We start from the raw sequence: 17,444 nt of genomic DNA, 5'->3' as shown, positions 1-17,444 counted from the left end.
CTTATTTGTTCTTAATGTTGTTAAGACCAGAGGGAATTAAATAAATAAACATAAATACAGGTGTAATTCACAAACATACGGCTAATCAAGAAAAATAAAAAAAGCATGTCTATATAACAGGCAAATACAGTGAGAAGGCATATGCAAGTAATTAATTAAATGAATAAATAAATAAATAGACAAACAAACAAAAATACAGTGAGATAATCAATTCGCAAAAAAAAAATTCGAACACACACACACACACACACTGCATGTCGCGTTACGAATACATTAGAAACTGCCAAACAATATTTCATCACTAATAATAACAATAATAACAATAATAATAAAAGCCAAAACTGGCATCATAACATAAACCAAACGCATGTCTTACCTTTAAAAGCGCTGCGTGTATATTAATGTATGTATTATTTCCTCCACGCAGTTTGTGACTTAATCACTCAAACACATGTTCGTGTCTGGCGCCGGTTTTTTGTTTTTTTTCCTCACTTATTTTGACGTCATGACGACATCAGAGCAGAAGGTCGTAGGTCAGCTGACCCTCTCCCCCTCCCAGGTGATCTTTTAAATATGTGTTTAATGATAATACTTTTTTATGTCACTTAGAGAAAAGGTTTTAATTTGACTTTTAATATGATGAATTAATTCATACAATACAAAATGTGTGTGTGTGTGAATGAGCGCCTGCATTACCTCTGTTCTCCACTAGAGTCCACCAGAGTTCTATTATTATTATGATGATGACGATGATGATGATGATGAAAACATGTTCCTCTGCCACACGAAACCTAATCAGTGTTTTTATGTAGGTAATGGCAGAGGTGGAAAAAGTACTACAATATTGTACTCAAGGAAAAGTACCAATACTTTGATGACATATTACTCAAGTAGAAGTAAAAGTAGTTAATTTTAAATATACTTTGAAGGTGTATTATGTAATAAATCTAAAGCAACTGGCCATAAAATCCTCCTAATATGTCACAGAGACTCAGGAATAATGTTCATATAACAAACTGAACTCACCAACAACAACAGTACAGACAAAATATTTGCATTAAAAAAAATATTTTGCAGAGTGTAAATCATGTTTATGTTTTGAAATCATGTTTTGGCATGTGGCGCCACCTACCGCCATCTACCAATCATTGCAGTCAGTAGAGTCTCAGCTGCCGAGCAACCACGGGTTGCCAGTTACGTCAGAAAACAAAACCTAAAAGACCTCGGTATTTTGAATTTGAATGTAGTAACCGTTTTTGGCCACATTCTTACATATGGCACCTTTAAAGGGACACTGTGTAGTATTTATGGGTTTATATAACCCAAAATCCACTTTTTTATACATATTATGTGCTCCTGCATTGTCTAGTCGCTGTATAATAGTTTTTGTTTCATTTTCGTAGTGTTTCAAAAAGTCATGTAAAATAACATGGTCGCGGGCCGCGGTTGCATAGCCACTGTTAGCAGAGAGACGCCATGTTTCTACCGGAGCCTGTAAGGACAAACGCGAGAGAACAAATCAAGCGTCTCTTTACTTGTAGCGGAAGTCCCGCCTCCACTCTCTCCGCTTTGTCTGCTACGGCCGCGGTAGCTCCGCCCTCTCCCTCGCCTCACGAACCTCATCTGCTGACACGGAGAAAGACGACGAGGACGACATTTGACCAGATGAGGACACCGTAGCGCTCAGGGAAGGGAGGGGGTGATCAGAGGAGCAGTTCTTTGTTGTAAATGTCAGTCTCTCCTCTAGATGGCACTATAAACTACTTACTTCACCTTTAAGTAAAAGTTACTTAGTTACTTTGCGTGGGGTGTGAGGGTAGTAGAAATATGACAAAGGGTCAGAAATCCAAAACTATTTTGGAGCTCACACGCCCGGCGCGACACAGGATATTGCATCACTTTTGGCCACGCCCTCTATGTTCACGCGCCAGTGCTGGTGTTAATCACATCATCATTCGTCTGGTTCTGGTGTATATTTTTCCCCCCTGTAGGTCTTCATTGTGCTGAATTTTTATTTTTACTTTACTAACGGATAGGATTTAAAAAGTAACAAAGTACAATACTTGAGTCAATACGTAATCAAGTAAAATACAAAATCCTGATTTTAAATTGTACTTAAAGGGGAAATAAGTAGTTTATAGTGCCATCTAGAGGAGAGGCTGAAATTTACAACAAAGAACTGCTCCTCTGCTCACCCCCTCCCTTCCCTGAGCGCTACGGTATCCCCAGCTGGTCAAATGTCGTCCTCGTCGTCTTTCTCCGTGTCAGCAGATGAGGTTCGTGAGGCGAGGGAGAGGGCGGAGCTACCGCGGCCGTAGCAGACGAAGCGGAGAGAGAGGAGGCAGGACTTCTGCTACAAGTAAAGAGACGCTTGATTTGTTCTCTCGCGTTTGTCCTTACAGGCTCCGGTAGAAACATGGCGTCTCTCTGCTAACAGTGGCTATGCAACCGCGGCCCGCGACCGTGTTATTTTACATGACTTTTTGAAACACTACGAAAATGAAACAAAAACTATTATACAGCGACTAGACAATGCAGGAGCACATAATATGTATAAAAAAGTGGATTTTGGGTCATATAAACCCATAAATACTACATATTGTACCTTTAAAAAATACAAATTACACACAAATAATCAATACAGTAACTTGAGTAAATGTATTTTGTTACTTTCCACCTCTGGGCAACGGCATCAACATGTAATCAATTTGGTCAAAGATCCAAATGTGTGAGTGATGCATATGGAAGATAATCTATGGAGGAGGATCGAGTGAGAAGGTCAAGGAATATGAGAATGGTGAGTTATCCAGAATCAGCTGCCATGAGTAGGTCATCTGTGACTTTAGTTGAGTGGCTACTGTTTTTTTTTTTCTAGTATTTTGAAGACGAAAGGAAGGTCAGAAATTGAGGTGAAGTGATTGAAGTTGTCGGGATCATAACCAGTTATTTTGTTGTTGTTGTCAATATTGGGGTGACAGAGTGAGGGAACAATTCCAGTGGTGGGTGAGGAGCAGATGATGGCAGAAATGAAGGGAAGGAGGGACAGGAGGCAGGATTTGAGATTTCAGCAGCATGCGAGGAGGTGGAAGGGGTGAAGGACACTGATGGTTCTCATCCACATTTCTACACCGAGCTCTGACAGAGCCGTGGTGTTTCTTTATTTAAAAAAGGAAAGGAAAGTCATCTCACACCAATACACAGTACGCGTCTGTCAGGTGACCCCTAACCCATCAGACACACAGATGTGTGAGTGCTCTTCTGCGGTCAGCATCATCACACTGTGTCGGTTCACAGTATCACTCATTCACAGTTAAAAGTTGTCCTGTTGCTAAGATAAATGGTAGACATAGAAATTAACCAAAAACAAGTGATCCACAGGAAACCTGAATCTGAATGTTAATTATTATTATTACTAATGTACTATTATTATTTTGATATGCAAAATCAGGGAAAGCCAGAAATATGCGGTTGGCGATATCTGGCACGAATCCTCCCCAAGATTGGATTCCTCTCCCACAGTTTTCCTGACGAATCACATGAAAACTCATATTAGTGACATGTTTGCAGTACAAGTGTGTGTGTGTGTGTGTGTGTGTGTGTGTGTGTGTGTGTGTGTGTGTGTGTGTTCTTGTTCTTGCAGCATACTGAGGACCAGTGAGGGTTTTTAACCAACAAAGTGAGGTCATCTTTACGGAGTGAGGACATTTTGGCCGGTCCTCACTTTGTTTTCATTGAAATCACTTCCTTAGGTTGCTATAACATGCTATACTCAATTTGTCAAAAAAAAAAAAAAAATTTTTGGACGACATATAGTATGACGTTTTTGTAAAATTTTGGACCCAATTTTTTTGTCAATTTTTCAAAAAAAAAATTGTCAATATAGTATAGTATGACGTTGTTGTCAAATTTTGGACCAACAATTTTGGGTCAAATTTTTTTTTTACATTTTTGGACGACATAGTATAGTATGACGTTTTTGTCAAATTTTGGACCAAAAATGTTTGGTCAAAATTTGTTTCAACTTTTGCATGACATAGTATAGTATGACTTTTTTGTCAAATTTTGGGTCCAACAATTTTGGGTCAAATTTTTTATTTTTATTTTTGGACGACATAGTATAGTATGACGTTTTTGTCAAACTTTGGACCAAACATTTTTGGTCAATTTTTTTTGATTTTGGTCGACATAGTATAGTATGACGCTTTTGTCAAATTTTGGACCCAAATTTTTTGTCAATTTTTCAAAAAAAAAATTGTCAATATAGTATAGTATGATGTTGTTGTCAAATTTTGGACCAACAATTTTGGGTCAAATTTTTTTTTTACATTTTTGGACGACATAGTATAGTATGACGTTTTTGTCAAATTTTGGACCAAAAATGTTTGGTCAAAATTTGTTTCAACTTTTGCATGACATAGTATAGTATGACTTTTTTGTCAAATTTTGGGTCCAACAATTTTGGGTCAAATTTTTTATTTTTATCTTTGGACGACATAGTATAGTATGACGTTTTTGTCAAACTTTGGACCAACAATTTTGGGTCAAATTTTTTTTTACATTTTTGGACGACATAGTATAGTATGACGTTTTTGTCAAACTTTGGACCAAACATTTTTGGTCAATTTTTTTTGATTTTGGTCGACATAGTATAGTATGACGTTTTTGTCAAATTTTGGACCCAAATTTTTTGTCAATTTTTCAAAAAAAAAATTGTCAACACAGTATAGTATGACGTTGTTGTCAAATTTTGGACCAACAATTTTGGGTCAAATTTTTTTTTTACATTTTTGGACGACATAGTATAGTATGACGTTTTTGTCAAATTTTGGACCAAAAATGTTTGGTCAAAATTTGTTTCAACTTTTGCATGACATAGTATAGTATGACTTTTTTGTCAAATTTTGGGTCCAACAATTTTTATTTTTATTTTTGGACGACATAGTATAGTATGACGTTTTTGTCAAACTTTGGACCAAACATTATTGGTCAATTTTTTTTGATTTTGGTCGACATAGTATAGTATGACGTTTTTGTCAAATTTTGAACGAAAAAATGTTGGTCAAATTTTTGTTTGATTTTGGTCGACATAGTATAAGTATGATGTTTTTGTAACATTTTGGACCAAAAATAAAAAAAAAATCGAAAAAGTTTTCCAGCCCTTTTTGCTCTGGGGCTATACATTCCATATACCACATGGTACTGCAACCAGTAGTTCTTTATAGATGTCATTCATGAAGTAGATACTTGTAATTGTGTTGATTTATAAAGTGGAAATGCTGGTCCTCACTTTGTCAGCAATTTTACCTGGTCCTCATAATGCAGCAAGTACAAGAATGTGTGTATGTGTGTGTGTGTGTGTGTTCCATCCTACCTGAAGAGCGGGAGCGAGACGGCAGCCGCATCATGTTATTCCCTGGGTCTTCCTCTTGGACCCCAGTCAGCTCTGATCTCCATTTTTTCCAGTTTATCTCCTGCACCCTGAAGACGAAGAAGACGTTCAGCAACATAAACATAAAAAACACGCAGTGGCGAGTGGGAGTCATTTGATTTAAAATAAGTTTGCATTATATAAGGACATAGTGACGCATATTCCAGAACTGCACACACACGTTTATGTAATGACTGTACTTAGTGTAAGTACATGTTAGCATTCGTCGTAACTATGGTTTACCTGAAAAATGTGCGACTCTCGTCCTTTTCACTTTTCAGACGCAGCGTCAGGAAAGACTCACTGGAAAACAGCCTGTTCCGCAGAAACCTGGGCAGTCCTTTTTCTATGTCCAAAATTGTAGACGCTCTCTGAGGATGTAGGACAAAAATAAATACAAGAAATTATCATTTAAGCGTCTCAAACTTTTGCCTATGCTTTGTGTTGTATGCACATGATCTGGAAATGTGTTCTTTGTTTGCAAATGGAGAGTAAACACACTGTGTTGGTTGTTCGGTGCTCACAGACATTGACTTTGTTAAAAAGAAATGCTCTGACTGACAGTTTCCCACCTGCAGGTTCCAGATGTTTATATTTTCTTTGGAGATTCTTTCGACTGTGTTGCCCATCAGGGCGATGAGCATGTTGAGAAGCAGGATGTACGTGAGAACGATGTACGTGATGAGCAGGATGTAGAAAACCTCCTTATACTGGACTTGGTCGGTGAACTCCAGATTTCCCATTCCGATGGTGAACTTGAAGAGCTCCAGTGTTGTGAAACGGAGGTCGTCGTACGTCGGCTTCTTGCATTCAAACGGCTCGGCATCAAAGCTCCTTCCCCGTGGCAGCGAGTCATTGTTTGGTGTTGGTGTGTCTTGAGCTGAATCGGCGTCGTCCATCAGAGAAACCAGAGCTGAGGATGAGGAGATGATAAATGATGAAGACTTTATTCTGCATCTAATTAACCTTTTACATTTGGAAACCATGAGAGTTTTACCTGCTGAGAATCCAACAAGCAAGACCGAATAGACAGATAAAAAGGTCAACAGGTCACTCAGGATCATCTAAAAAGAAAATGTATTTTAAAGGTTAGGTATGTCGATTTTGAACTTGAAAGTGATTCAGCTTTGGAATTTGGTGGAATGACCTACTGAGCGCTACCAGAACAGTCTATCTTGAAGAAACGAAGAACTCTTCCAAGACCATCATCATATTCTATTATCCATACTCTCAAACATGGGCATCACAGGAAAAGAACACTCCTGGTTCGAGTCCTACGTCCTGTGTGTCTTGGCTAGGTCACACATCTGCACCACACAGCCTTGCCACAGGTGTGCCCCAAGGCTCAGTGCTGGGGCCGCTACACATTGCCATGTACACCACCTCGCTGGGCCAGATCATCTACTCACATGGCTTCTCATATCACTGCTACGCTGATGATACCCAGCTGTATCTGTCTTTCGGCCACCGGACAACCCCACGGTCTCAGCACAAATCTCGGGTAGTCTCTCCGCATGGATGAAAGCCCATCACCTCCAGCTAAACCTCTACAAAACTGAACTGCTGGTCTTCCCAGCCAAGCCAACAATGCATCATAACATCTGCGTAAATATCGACTCCCTATCTCTGGCTCCTTCCAAGATAGCAAGAAACTTGGGTGTCATGATTGATGACCAGTTGACCTTTACAGATCATGTTGCTTCTGTCACCTGGACATGTTGCTTTGCACTATTCAATATAAGAAAAATCAGGTTGTACCTAACCCAACAGGCTACCCAGCTCTTAGCACAGACTTTGGTCATCTCCCACGTTGGTTACTGCAACTAATAGGCCTCCTGACCTGTGCTGTGAAACCACTACAGATGGTCCAGAAGGTGGTGGTGTGCCAGGTCTTCGATCAGCCTAAAAGGCCACATGCCTAAAAGGCCACATGCCTAAAAGGCCACATGCCTAAAAGGCCCTCTGTTCATTGAGCTCCACTGGCTACCCTTAAGGCCACATTATACTTCTCCGACTGCGTATGCGTTATCCGTCTGCGTCACCACGTAGACCACTCGAGCCTTTATACTTCTGCGTCGTGGTGACGGATAGGTGCTGCAATTTCCCGCCCGATCCGTAGGGGTCGCTGCGCAAGGTTGTTGTGCTTTTGGCTACAGTGAGCAATGGCGTCCGAGGGAGAAAGACTGTTGTTGTTGAAACAGCGGCCGTTTCTCACTTTTCTGTGTCCCGTAACGCAGTTTTAAGATAATTAGAGGCGAGAAATTGGTCATTTAGAGTCTAAACATGTGCTGTGTGTGTTAAGATATGACGTATTTATAGTTTGGCAGAGACGAAGTCGGCGGGGATCAGCTCCGCGTCTGTGGACGCTCGGTGCTCACTGTGAGCCGGCACAGAGCAGCTTCGCTCGGCCTGTCCTGAGGACCAATCGCAGCTCTTGCCGTCTCCGTTGTCCCTTGACGGAGTGACGGACACTTAAAAAATATTCCGTGCAGCCGGAGACGACGCAGAGGCTCTTCGACAGGTTCTGCGTAGCTACGCAGAGCACTTTACGCAGGAGTATAAAGCCCAATTTATACTTCTGCGTAAAGTGCTCTGCGTTGACGCAGAGACTGTCGAAGAGCCTCTGCGTAGTCTCCGTCTGCACGAAATATTTTTTAAGTGTCCGTCACTCCGTCAAGGGACTACGGAGACGGCAAGAGCTACGATTGGTCCTCAGGACAGGCCGAGCTAAGCTGCTCTGTGCCGGCTCTCAGTGCGCTCCGGGCGTCCTGACAGAGGCGGAGCTGATCCCCGCCGATAACGCCGCTGCCGAACTATAAATACGTCATATCTTAACACACACAGCACATGTTTAGACTCTGAATGGCCAATTTCTCGCCTCAAATTATCTTAAAACTGCGTTGCGGGACACAGAAAAGTGAGAAACGGCCACTTTTTCAACAACAACAGTCTTTCTCTCTCTTTCTTTCTCGGACGCCATTGCTCACTGTAGCCAGAAGCACAACAACCTTGCGCAGCGACCCCTACTGATCGGGCGGGAAATTGCAGCGAGTGTCAGACGGATAACGCATACGCAGTCGGAGAAGTATAATGTGGCCTTAAATTGGGCTTTAGATAAGGCTGACCTAAGTAGAGCTCCACTGGCTACCCTTAGCACACATCAAATTCAAATCACTGATGCAAGCCTACAAAGTGCCTCATGGGTCTGCTCCCACCAACATAAATGCTCTCCTAAAGGCTAATGCTAGCTTATGTATTGTCGTCTGGTGGTGCCAACACCCCGCACAAGACAATCCAGACTTTTCATGTGTCGTTCCATGCTGGCGGAATGAACAACTGACCTTGTCTATCTTGAACAAGCCTTTGAAAACCCAGCTCTTCCAAGCACATCTTCTGTCCTAGCACTCACCTTACCCTCTCCTCTGCACGATCCACCTCGACACTCTAACCCACCCTCTATCAGTCTATATCAGGGGTGTCAAACTCAAATACAGAGTGGGCCAAAATTTAAAACTGAACAAAGCCGTGGGCCAAGGTTGAACAAATTAACCTTTTAATAGGGACCCAAACAAGTTTTGCATTGAATATTGAACAAGCAAGGCTTATATAACTTTATAGTGACATGCAAAATCGAGTTTCAAATAATAATAATAATAATTAAAAAATATCAATGTCATATCAAATAAAACTAAATAAAAAATTGAATGTATCTTTTCTATTTGCAGCCTTCTGAGGTAAATATCAACATTAACTTTTTCCACAAGCTAATAAATTTGAAAATACCGCTATACTGACCATCAGAGTCGCCAAATCGCCGGCTAAATTCAGTGCGATTGCCGCTGTATAAAACGGCGGGCCAGCTCTAATGTTAATTTGATATTGCCTCAAGGGCCAAATGAAATTACACGGCGGGCCAAATTTGGCCCGCGGGCCAGAGTTTGACACCCATGGTCTATATGCTGTTCCAAGACTACTTCTATGTAGCTTGTTCCATTCACTCACACAATCACATCTATGGTCATCTTAGAGTAACATCTGAATGATTTTTGGACTGTGGGAGGAAAACAGAGAACCCTGAGAAAACCACACACTCACAGAGATAAACGGCAACCTTCTTGCTCGAGGCAATGGTGCTCGCTGATACTTTTTATAAACCAATTCTTACTCTTTGCATCATGACGGCGTATATCCCCATGTGTTTAGAGCCTCTGGAGTAGTAAAGGACGTTGATCCAGGCAAGAGCCAGAGACAACACGAGGAGTCCAACGTATTCTCTCAGTCCACTGATGTACAGAACTGTGCAGATCAGGAGAAGTGTCGCCTGCAGGAAACTGCAAACACAACCAGGAGCGGTGAAAACACAATGACATAAAACAGGCAAACCTTCTCTGACACGGTGATACTTACAATAGAATGTCACAGACTCCATCAGTGTACAGAGACGTGAAGCTTGGTGGGTTCCTCATGAAACTAGTTATCTATGGAAGCAGATGTCAAACACAATGGGAACACGTAAGTACATTTAAATGAATGTCGGCCTATTTTGTGCGAAGTACGAGACCAGATTCTACTTTCTCACCGATTTGTAGAGAAACCACACTGCTCCTAAGACGGAGATGAGCTCGCCGACGAGGCGGAGGGCGTCAACTTTGTTTTCGATGGGAAATGGTGGCTGCAGGTGAAAAGGTGATTGATCTGTGTTTAGTTAGAGATGCTGCTTGTCCGGTTCTGAGTTTGAAGTAGGGGTGTGTGTGTGTGTGTGTGTGTGATATGACTCATTCACAGAGAAATGCTTATTGTTGTTTCAACAATGTATGGCTTGACGTTATCATTCAATCACAGACTTAAAAAGCTAAGACACACCTGGAGAGTCCCCACATTCATTACACCCGACCACTGTACATGAAGAGTGAGTGCAGTGTCCGAGGCTCACGGTCACATGTTTTTTTTTGGATCATGAGATCACGGAACACTGATTTGTGAAAGGTTTCCCCTCTAAACCTTATTCTCCATATTCTACAGAGCAGTGTTTCCCAACGCTGGTCCTCAGGGAACACTGCCCTGCCATGTTTTACATGTTGCCCTGCTCCAAAAACACCTGATTTGGATGAAACATTACATTTAATTCAATTTTTTTTTAACAAGAGTTGAAATTTTTTTGAAAAAAAGGCAAAAGTTGAAACGCAAAATTAAAAAAATAAGAAGAAATTTGACAAAAGTTGAAAGATGATTATATATATGTACATATATATATATACATATATATATATATATACAAAAGTTGAAACATTACATTTTTTTTTTTAAGTTTAAACATTCAATTGTTTGAACAAAAAAACATCAACAACAACAAATATCAATTTGAGTCAGATGTTTTTGGAGCAGGGCAACATATAAAACACGGCAGGGAAGTGTTCCCTGAGGACCGCGGTTGGGAAACACTGCCCCAGAGCAGATCAGGCTCAGTGATGCCACTGTCTGTGTCTGCTCAGCTGAGCTCATCGTCAGATTTTAATGCTAACACAGGCGGTGGAATTATGTCTTTTTTCAACAGTTCGCGTTCATTTTCAAAGTATAATTAAACATTTAGCAAGTAACATTTTACATGTTTCTGTGGTAGGATTAGCTGATTCTCACTTAACAACTTCATATATATATATATATATATAATATTATATATATTTCTTTGAAGACGGTTTTGTTCAGTCTCACCTCCCCGTCTTTTCTGTAGCAGGCCACAAGAGTGAAGATGACCAGGTATACCAGGTACGCGATGAAATTCATCAAGAATAACTTGGAAGCGAACCTGTCCCATTTGTCCGTGAGAAGACTGTAAAGTGGCTCGATCTGGAGCATCTCTGGTCGTTTCTGAGGGTAAAAAAAACATGAAAAACATTAGAACATTAGAAAAGAGCAGCACAATGACAGCAACAATTCTGTAGAAACAAACATGTTCTAACCGGACTTTCGGTCCCAAAGACGATTATGTCCAACACAGAGTTGTCTTGGTTGGTGTCGATGGAGCTTGTGTCAAAAAGTGAGGAGTGAACGGGTCCATAGACCCATTCTGTGATCTTCCTGCACAGCGGCATCATCTCCTCATCCACAAATTCTCGGTGCAAAATGTGCCTGAAGAGCTTTTCAGTGAAAGATCAACACAGAGATGATGTGGTGTTAGAATCTCAAACCTTACACACATATGGCAGATTGTTTATCTACAAATGTAATATCCCATCGAAGATTGAGATTTTTCTGTGCACCTCCTAGACCTAAACCAAACAAACTTACTCCAATCTTCCCCAGTTTGGCCGCTAACTTCAGAGGAGTCAAGCCCTGGTTATTTTCAATCTCTTCCAGATTGACTTGTCTTGTCTTCTTAATCTTGTTGTACTGAATGAGGATCTCGTCGTACATCGTCACAAACATTTCGGTGTTTTCCGGTGAGTCGTCCGCTATGACCACCAAAGCGTGCAAGACGGTGTTTCCTTGTGAGTCCTTGTCGGTCAAATCTGCTCGTCTGTGCGGGTTATCCATGAGGAAGGACACAACGTTGGGCTGGTTGGTGCAGGCAGCCAGCGGCAGTGGAAGTTCTCCTGAAGGGAACAAGCAAAAACCAGACCAAATTAAATACATTTTGTTTTTAAACTGCCAAATCATGGCATACACCATCGGTTCTCAAAGTGCGGCCCGGGGGCCAATGGCGGCCCGCAGAAACATTTCTGGCGGCCCCGCAATGAATTACAGTTGATAGTTTTAATCCAGGAGCGACTAAGCTTGTTAAATGTTTATTGGACATTACTGGATACAGACCAATAAGTGTAAACAAAAATACTGGGTATTTACCTGGTTTCTATATGGTGAATTTTAGTGTTTTATTGGGTTATAAGCTGGTAATAAGCAGGTAGCTACAGCCCCCAATTACTAGCTATTTACCCAGTAAATATATGGTAACAGAAATGTGTTACTTGGTATTAACCTGTAATTAGAAGGTAAGAACAATGGCCAAAATACTGGGTAATTACCCAGTAAATTATAAAGCGTTATTATATCAATGCTTAAATTACATTATATTAACGCTTATATTACTCAACGCTAAACTGTAGAACTGCAATCTGGTCATAAAAATTATTACAAATGGGATTTCTTTCTGTTTTTTTTTTCTTTGGCGGCCCTCAGTCCAATGTTGGGTTCCTAAATTGGCCCTCAGGTATCAAAACTTTGAGAACCCCTGGCATGCACGATCCAAAAAACAAAACAAACACGCAAAGGTAAAAATCTAGGACAGCCATTCCCAGGTAGCGATAAAGAATGTCCCAAAATGCTTCTGGTGATAGTTGAAATGTAGCGTTACTCACCAAAATAAAAGCCCAGTCCTGCATCACGCTGGAAGAACGTTCCACTGGCTTTGGCTTGCACATCGGCTCCTTTCTGGACCAGCAGCTTCACGTGATCAAAGCTCCGTCTTTCAATGGCGACGTGCAGCGCTGTCTGACCTGTGACGTGTGCGTTTGTCGTTACGGAAAACAAAGAAAGTTGCTGATGTCAGGATTTTGTACAGATCCTAACGTGAGACATGAAGTGTGAGACACGTCCACAGAGCTCTCACAGTGACTGTATACAAGTCCGTACATGTAAAGCTCCAGAGAAATAATATCATCCCCTGAGGACGTCTGACTCGTACACTGCCAGTACATCGACATGACTTTTGCTCCTCTTTCTTTCTCTCTCTCACACTCACACAGAGAAAGACGTTAGAGTTTAGTCTCTGCACTGCTTCATATAGTACAATATGTGTGGTATGTCTGTCTTTTAAAATAGCACTAGCTTGTCCAGACTGCATCCAGGAAACTTGGAGCTGCATAGTGAAGGAACAGCAGGATCTGTGAATGGCACATGATCCTGACGGGGTCATCACTTCAGTGTAAGAATAGTCAACCGAGACACTTCTATTTAGATTTGACCTTTTTTACTTATGTGTTTTTATTGATTTTATACATTTTACGTTGTTGTGCGTGTAACTCTGTAAAGCGCCTTGTTCAACCTTTGTTGTTTTTAAATGTGCTCTAGAAACAAAGGCTTGACTGAACGTGCAGGTTTATTTTTAGCAGGATAATACCTTAAAAGATGTCATTGTTTTCAGCCACAGTATTCCGCCGGTTTGCTTCCGCCTCGACTCCATTAGTCACGGCGTGAATTGTTTTTTTGCATTTTGTCCAAATACCTATGTGAGCATATGTGTACTGTCACCTACCTTTGTAGCAATCATCCCTGTAAGGCGCATTGATTAAGTTTTTTAAATCTCCAGTTTTCTCTGCGATGTCCAGGAAAAAGTCAATGGTGTCGTTTCTTCCAGCCTTCAGGTTCAGCAAAGCTTTGAGGAGCACTGTTTTCCCGGTGATGTCATCTGAAAGTGGTGCACACGATTACATAGGTGTTGACATCAGTGAAAGTTCACATACTAGAATAACCCATAACTTTTAATTTCAGTCTCACCACACTCTGTTATTATTATTAGGGTTCGAGCACAACTGTGCAAGAACCCTATTGTAATTGAAAGAGTTATTATTATTATTATTCTTCACACAAAAAAAGTGCCTTTTTGAAGGCCTAAACGTATCCCAAACCTCACGAATTTTCGGGACAACATCAGACCTCGCTGAAAATTTTGTAAAAAAGTGGTTCGGTGAATGTGCGTCAAAAAATGGAAGTGGGCGGGGCTTCAGACTGACGCAAAAAAGTGCTACTAGGTCAATTCCTGTCGGGAATAACGTACATGAACGAAACTTGGTACACACGTTCATTAGGTTGTGCCATGGGCAAAAGTCAATCACAAGTTTTCTGTGAAACCTACAGGAAGGCCGCCATCTTGGATTGAAGGCGAAAACGGAGGCGTTTTTGGCGAATTTACAGCATAACTTGCCGTAGATACCAAAATCTACAGTTTTTGAGCAATCACCTTCAAACTTGGCGAGATCGATTTGGACCAGTTGAGGTACGATATAATCTGAAAAGTTTTTTGAAATCTTGCATGGCGCACGAGATAGGTGGCGCCAAAGTTGGCGAAAATTCCAAATTTTCCCAACACGCAACGAGACGCTTATAATTATTATTATTATTGATGAGAGAGTGTTATGTGCCAGTAGCACAAGTCACAGCCGACTTCCTCTGGTTTAACTATTTAAGAAAACATCTTCCTCCTCACCGATGCCCTTTCTACTCAGGTCAACTCCAAACTGGCTCCGCCAGAATATATAACAATGCACATGCAGGTTTGAGGACACATGGCTGCACTGATTCAAACTAACACGCATGTCACGCATGTGAGAGTGGGACGTTGTCCTTCAGAGACGAGACAAATAAACTGCTTCTTCCTACTTGCCTGTGAATTCTGGGCTCGTAAGTCGTTTATTATTAACCAACAGGTAGTTGAGCAGACCGTCGAGCTGAGTCGTGTCTCCCTGTGATGCTGCTTCAAAGAGCCGCTCCCTGGTGAATGCTGACGTGACAGCAACACCGTCAGTGGTGACACTGTATGGTTTGAAACATAGGGAAACACACACACATATCATTGAATGCATCATTCAGGTCTCAGATTATAGTAAGATTAACCTTAGAAAACAACGTGTAAGAGTGTTTCTTCTTGCACGGCTTATGGTCAGAGCAGGATCTTTTGTCTCTGGATGCTCGTTTACCATATATCTACAACCACGTAACCTGAAACTTAGTCTCAAAAGGCTAAATAGACAACCACAGCTGTGTCTGAGCTGATGACTCCTGTGTCTGCATCGGTGAATCGTTCGAGTGCACATGCGTGAGCTGGAGAAAGTGAAATCAAACTCCAGCTCCTCCCGAGTAGAACCGGTTACCTATTCATTAGAATGTTGGTGTCCATAGGAGTGATCTCCTCGGTGTCTGTGCTCAGAAGCCAGTCCAGACTGTCGGGGATGCCGTCGACCTGATAGTCATCCTCTGGTGGTTTTTTCTCCATCTTGCCTGTTGTTAGTGTTGTGAAGACGAGAGTGTGTGTGTGAGACTCCACGGGCGGCTCAGCAGGTATGTTGAGCGGCTGCTGCTCAGGTGTAGACAGGAGGTAGGAATGTAATTGGAGGTGGTGGTTAAGGTGTTTCCATGGTCACGCCCCTCCCTCCCTGTGCCCAGAGGACGCGCCTGTTGTTTACACAACAGTTTTCCCGTTGGAGGAAGAAAGAGCATGGAGGGATCTGAGCTGGGATCAAAACGGTCAACTGTTCTTTTCTCAGGTATAGTAAACACCTGTGAACCCTGCTCTTAAACAACACTAACAAAGACAAACGTCTAAACCAAGAACATTCCTTTAAAAAAAAAAAAAAAAAAATGAGGTTGATATGACATGCAAATAAAGTGAGAGTAAATAAACAGGGTGAGGTCGAAGCAGGAAAACGCCTGAGGCTCCGGAGAAAGAGAACTCATTACATTAATCCACAGCAACAACACATTTGTGGGAACAGCCTTTAAGCTAAAGTTTTCATGATTTCTCCTGACAGATGCTTAAATATAATCCATCACTGGTTGTTTTTGTACACACAGGGTGGACCTGTGCACTTACCCCTGCTCTCCACTAGAGTTTACCAGAGCTCTATTATTATAATAATATTATCATTAAAAACCCATTTGTTCCTCTGCTACACAAAACCCAATCAGTTTTTATTGTTGTTGTTGTGTTATTGTTTCTATACTTTATGTAGGAATGATGTCACAAATGAACATGTAATACAAGCATGTTTTTTATATATATATATATACATATATATATATGTATATATGACAGGCCACAACAAGTGTTTTTAAATGGTTTTACATCCAGCAAGCAAACACAGGTCTCCCTCAGGGTTGTGTTTTATCCCTGATTGTGTTCTCTGTGTACAAAAACAACATCTCCACAACATCTCAACAAACGAGCCCATACTTTTAACCAAAACTCACTATAATTAAATACCACAAAGACCCAGGGAGCTGTGCTGAGGAAGCACAGATAAACTTTTTTTTTTTTTTTTTTACAGTATCCAGGGTCAACCCATTTAGCAGTGACAAGTTTTTAAACACCTGGGCATAAACATTGACTCCACCCTGTCTTTTACACAACATGTTGAATCTATTTTGAGCACAACAACACCGCCACCTGCTGAGGAAACTGAGTAATGATCATCGAGAGCCATCTCAGTCTGAATAAAATAAAATAAAATAAAATAAAATAAAATAAAATAAAATAAAATAAAATAAAATAAAATAAAATAAAATAAAAATAAACAAATAAATAAATAAACAAATCAGAAAGAAAGAAATATAACCCTGAAATAAATACATTTGGCTATGAAATAATAATAAACGACAGGTTAGCTGCTGTTGCTTCGGTCTGGATCTATGATTAACCACGCCCCCTAATTTGCATACAAGGACTGGAAATGAAAAAGAGCCTGGAAATAAAGTGTAGTGATTGGATATAAATGTGGCGCTTCAAAATAAAAGTATCCCCGGAAATAAATGTGACTCAACAAAATAAAAGAAAATAAATAAATGCGATCTGAGGGAGATCAAGCTGAGTGTTTGCATGTACCAGACATTTTGCTTTAAAATTCAAAACTTACAAACTACAGCTTTAAATAAACGGCTGGGTAAAATTCAGTCAACATATTTGAAGACCGGCGATCCGTCAAGCTGTCTCTGAGAATGACGGTCTTAAAGGACACTAATGGTTCTCATCCACATTTCCACATTTTGTTTAATCTCGACTTTGTGCACACACACCGAGCTCTGACAGAGCCATGGTGTCTCTTTATTAAAAAAGTTTCAATTTAAATAACGCTGAATCTCTATAAAAGGAAAGTCATCTCCCTCCAATACACAGTACGTGTCTGTCAGGTGACCCTTCCATCAGACACACAGATGTGTGAGTGCTCTTCTGCGGTCAGCATCATCACACTGTGTCGGTTCACAGTATCACTCATTCACAGTTAAAAGTTGTCCTGTTGCCAAGATA

General features: G+C 40.9%; 1 protein-coding gene across 1 annotated transcript; it reads right to left on the bottom strand.

Annotated features, from left to right (window-relative positions):
• Positions 1-3,444: 3,444 nt before the first annotated feature.
• Positions 3,445-15,416, bottom strand: LOC310925158 (transient receptor potential cation channel subfamily V member 1-like; the record flags this gene model as incomplete). Its single annotated transcript, XM_083887032.1, has 15 exons — positions 3,445-3,524; positions 5,372-5,478; positions 5,672-5,799; positions 6,001-6,341; positions 6,426-6,492; positions 9,594-9,759; positions 9,836-9,906; positions 10,008-10,100; positions 11,141-11,296; positions 11,389-11,565; positions 11,717-12,021; positions 12,784-12,921; positions 13,680-13,832; positions 14,808-14,956; positions 15,295-15,416. The coding sequence occupies 15 exons, from the start codon at positions 15,414-15,416 to the stop codon at positions 3,445-3,447; spliced, it is 2,253 nt and encodes a 750-aa protein (XP_083743158.1).
• Positions 15,417-17,444: the final 2,028 nt, after the last annotated feature.

This window comes from Microchirus variegatus (genome assembly GCF_963457635.1).
Source record: "Microchirus variegatus genome assembly, chromosome: 3".
In the NCBI taxonomy this organism is placed as follows: Eukaryota; Metazoa; Chordata; class Actinopteri; order Pleuronectiformes; family Soleidae; genus Microchirus; species Microchirus variegatus.
This window is presented reverse-complemented; position numbering and strand designations above follow the sequence as displayed.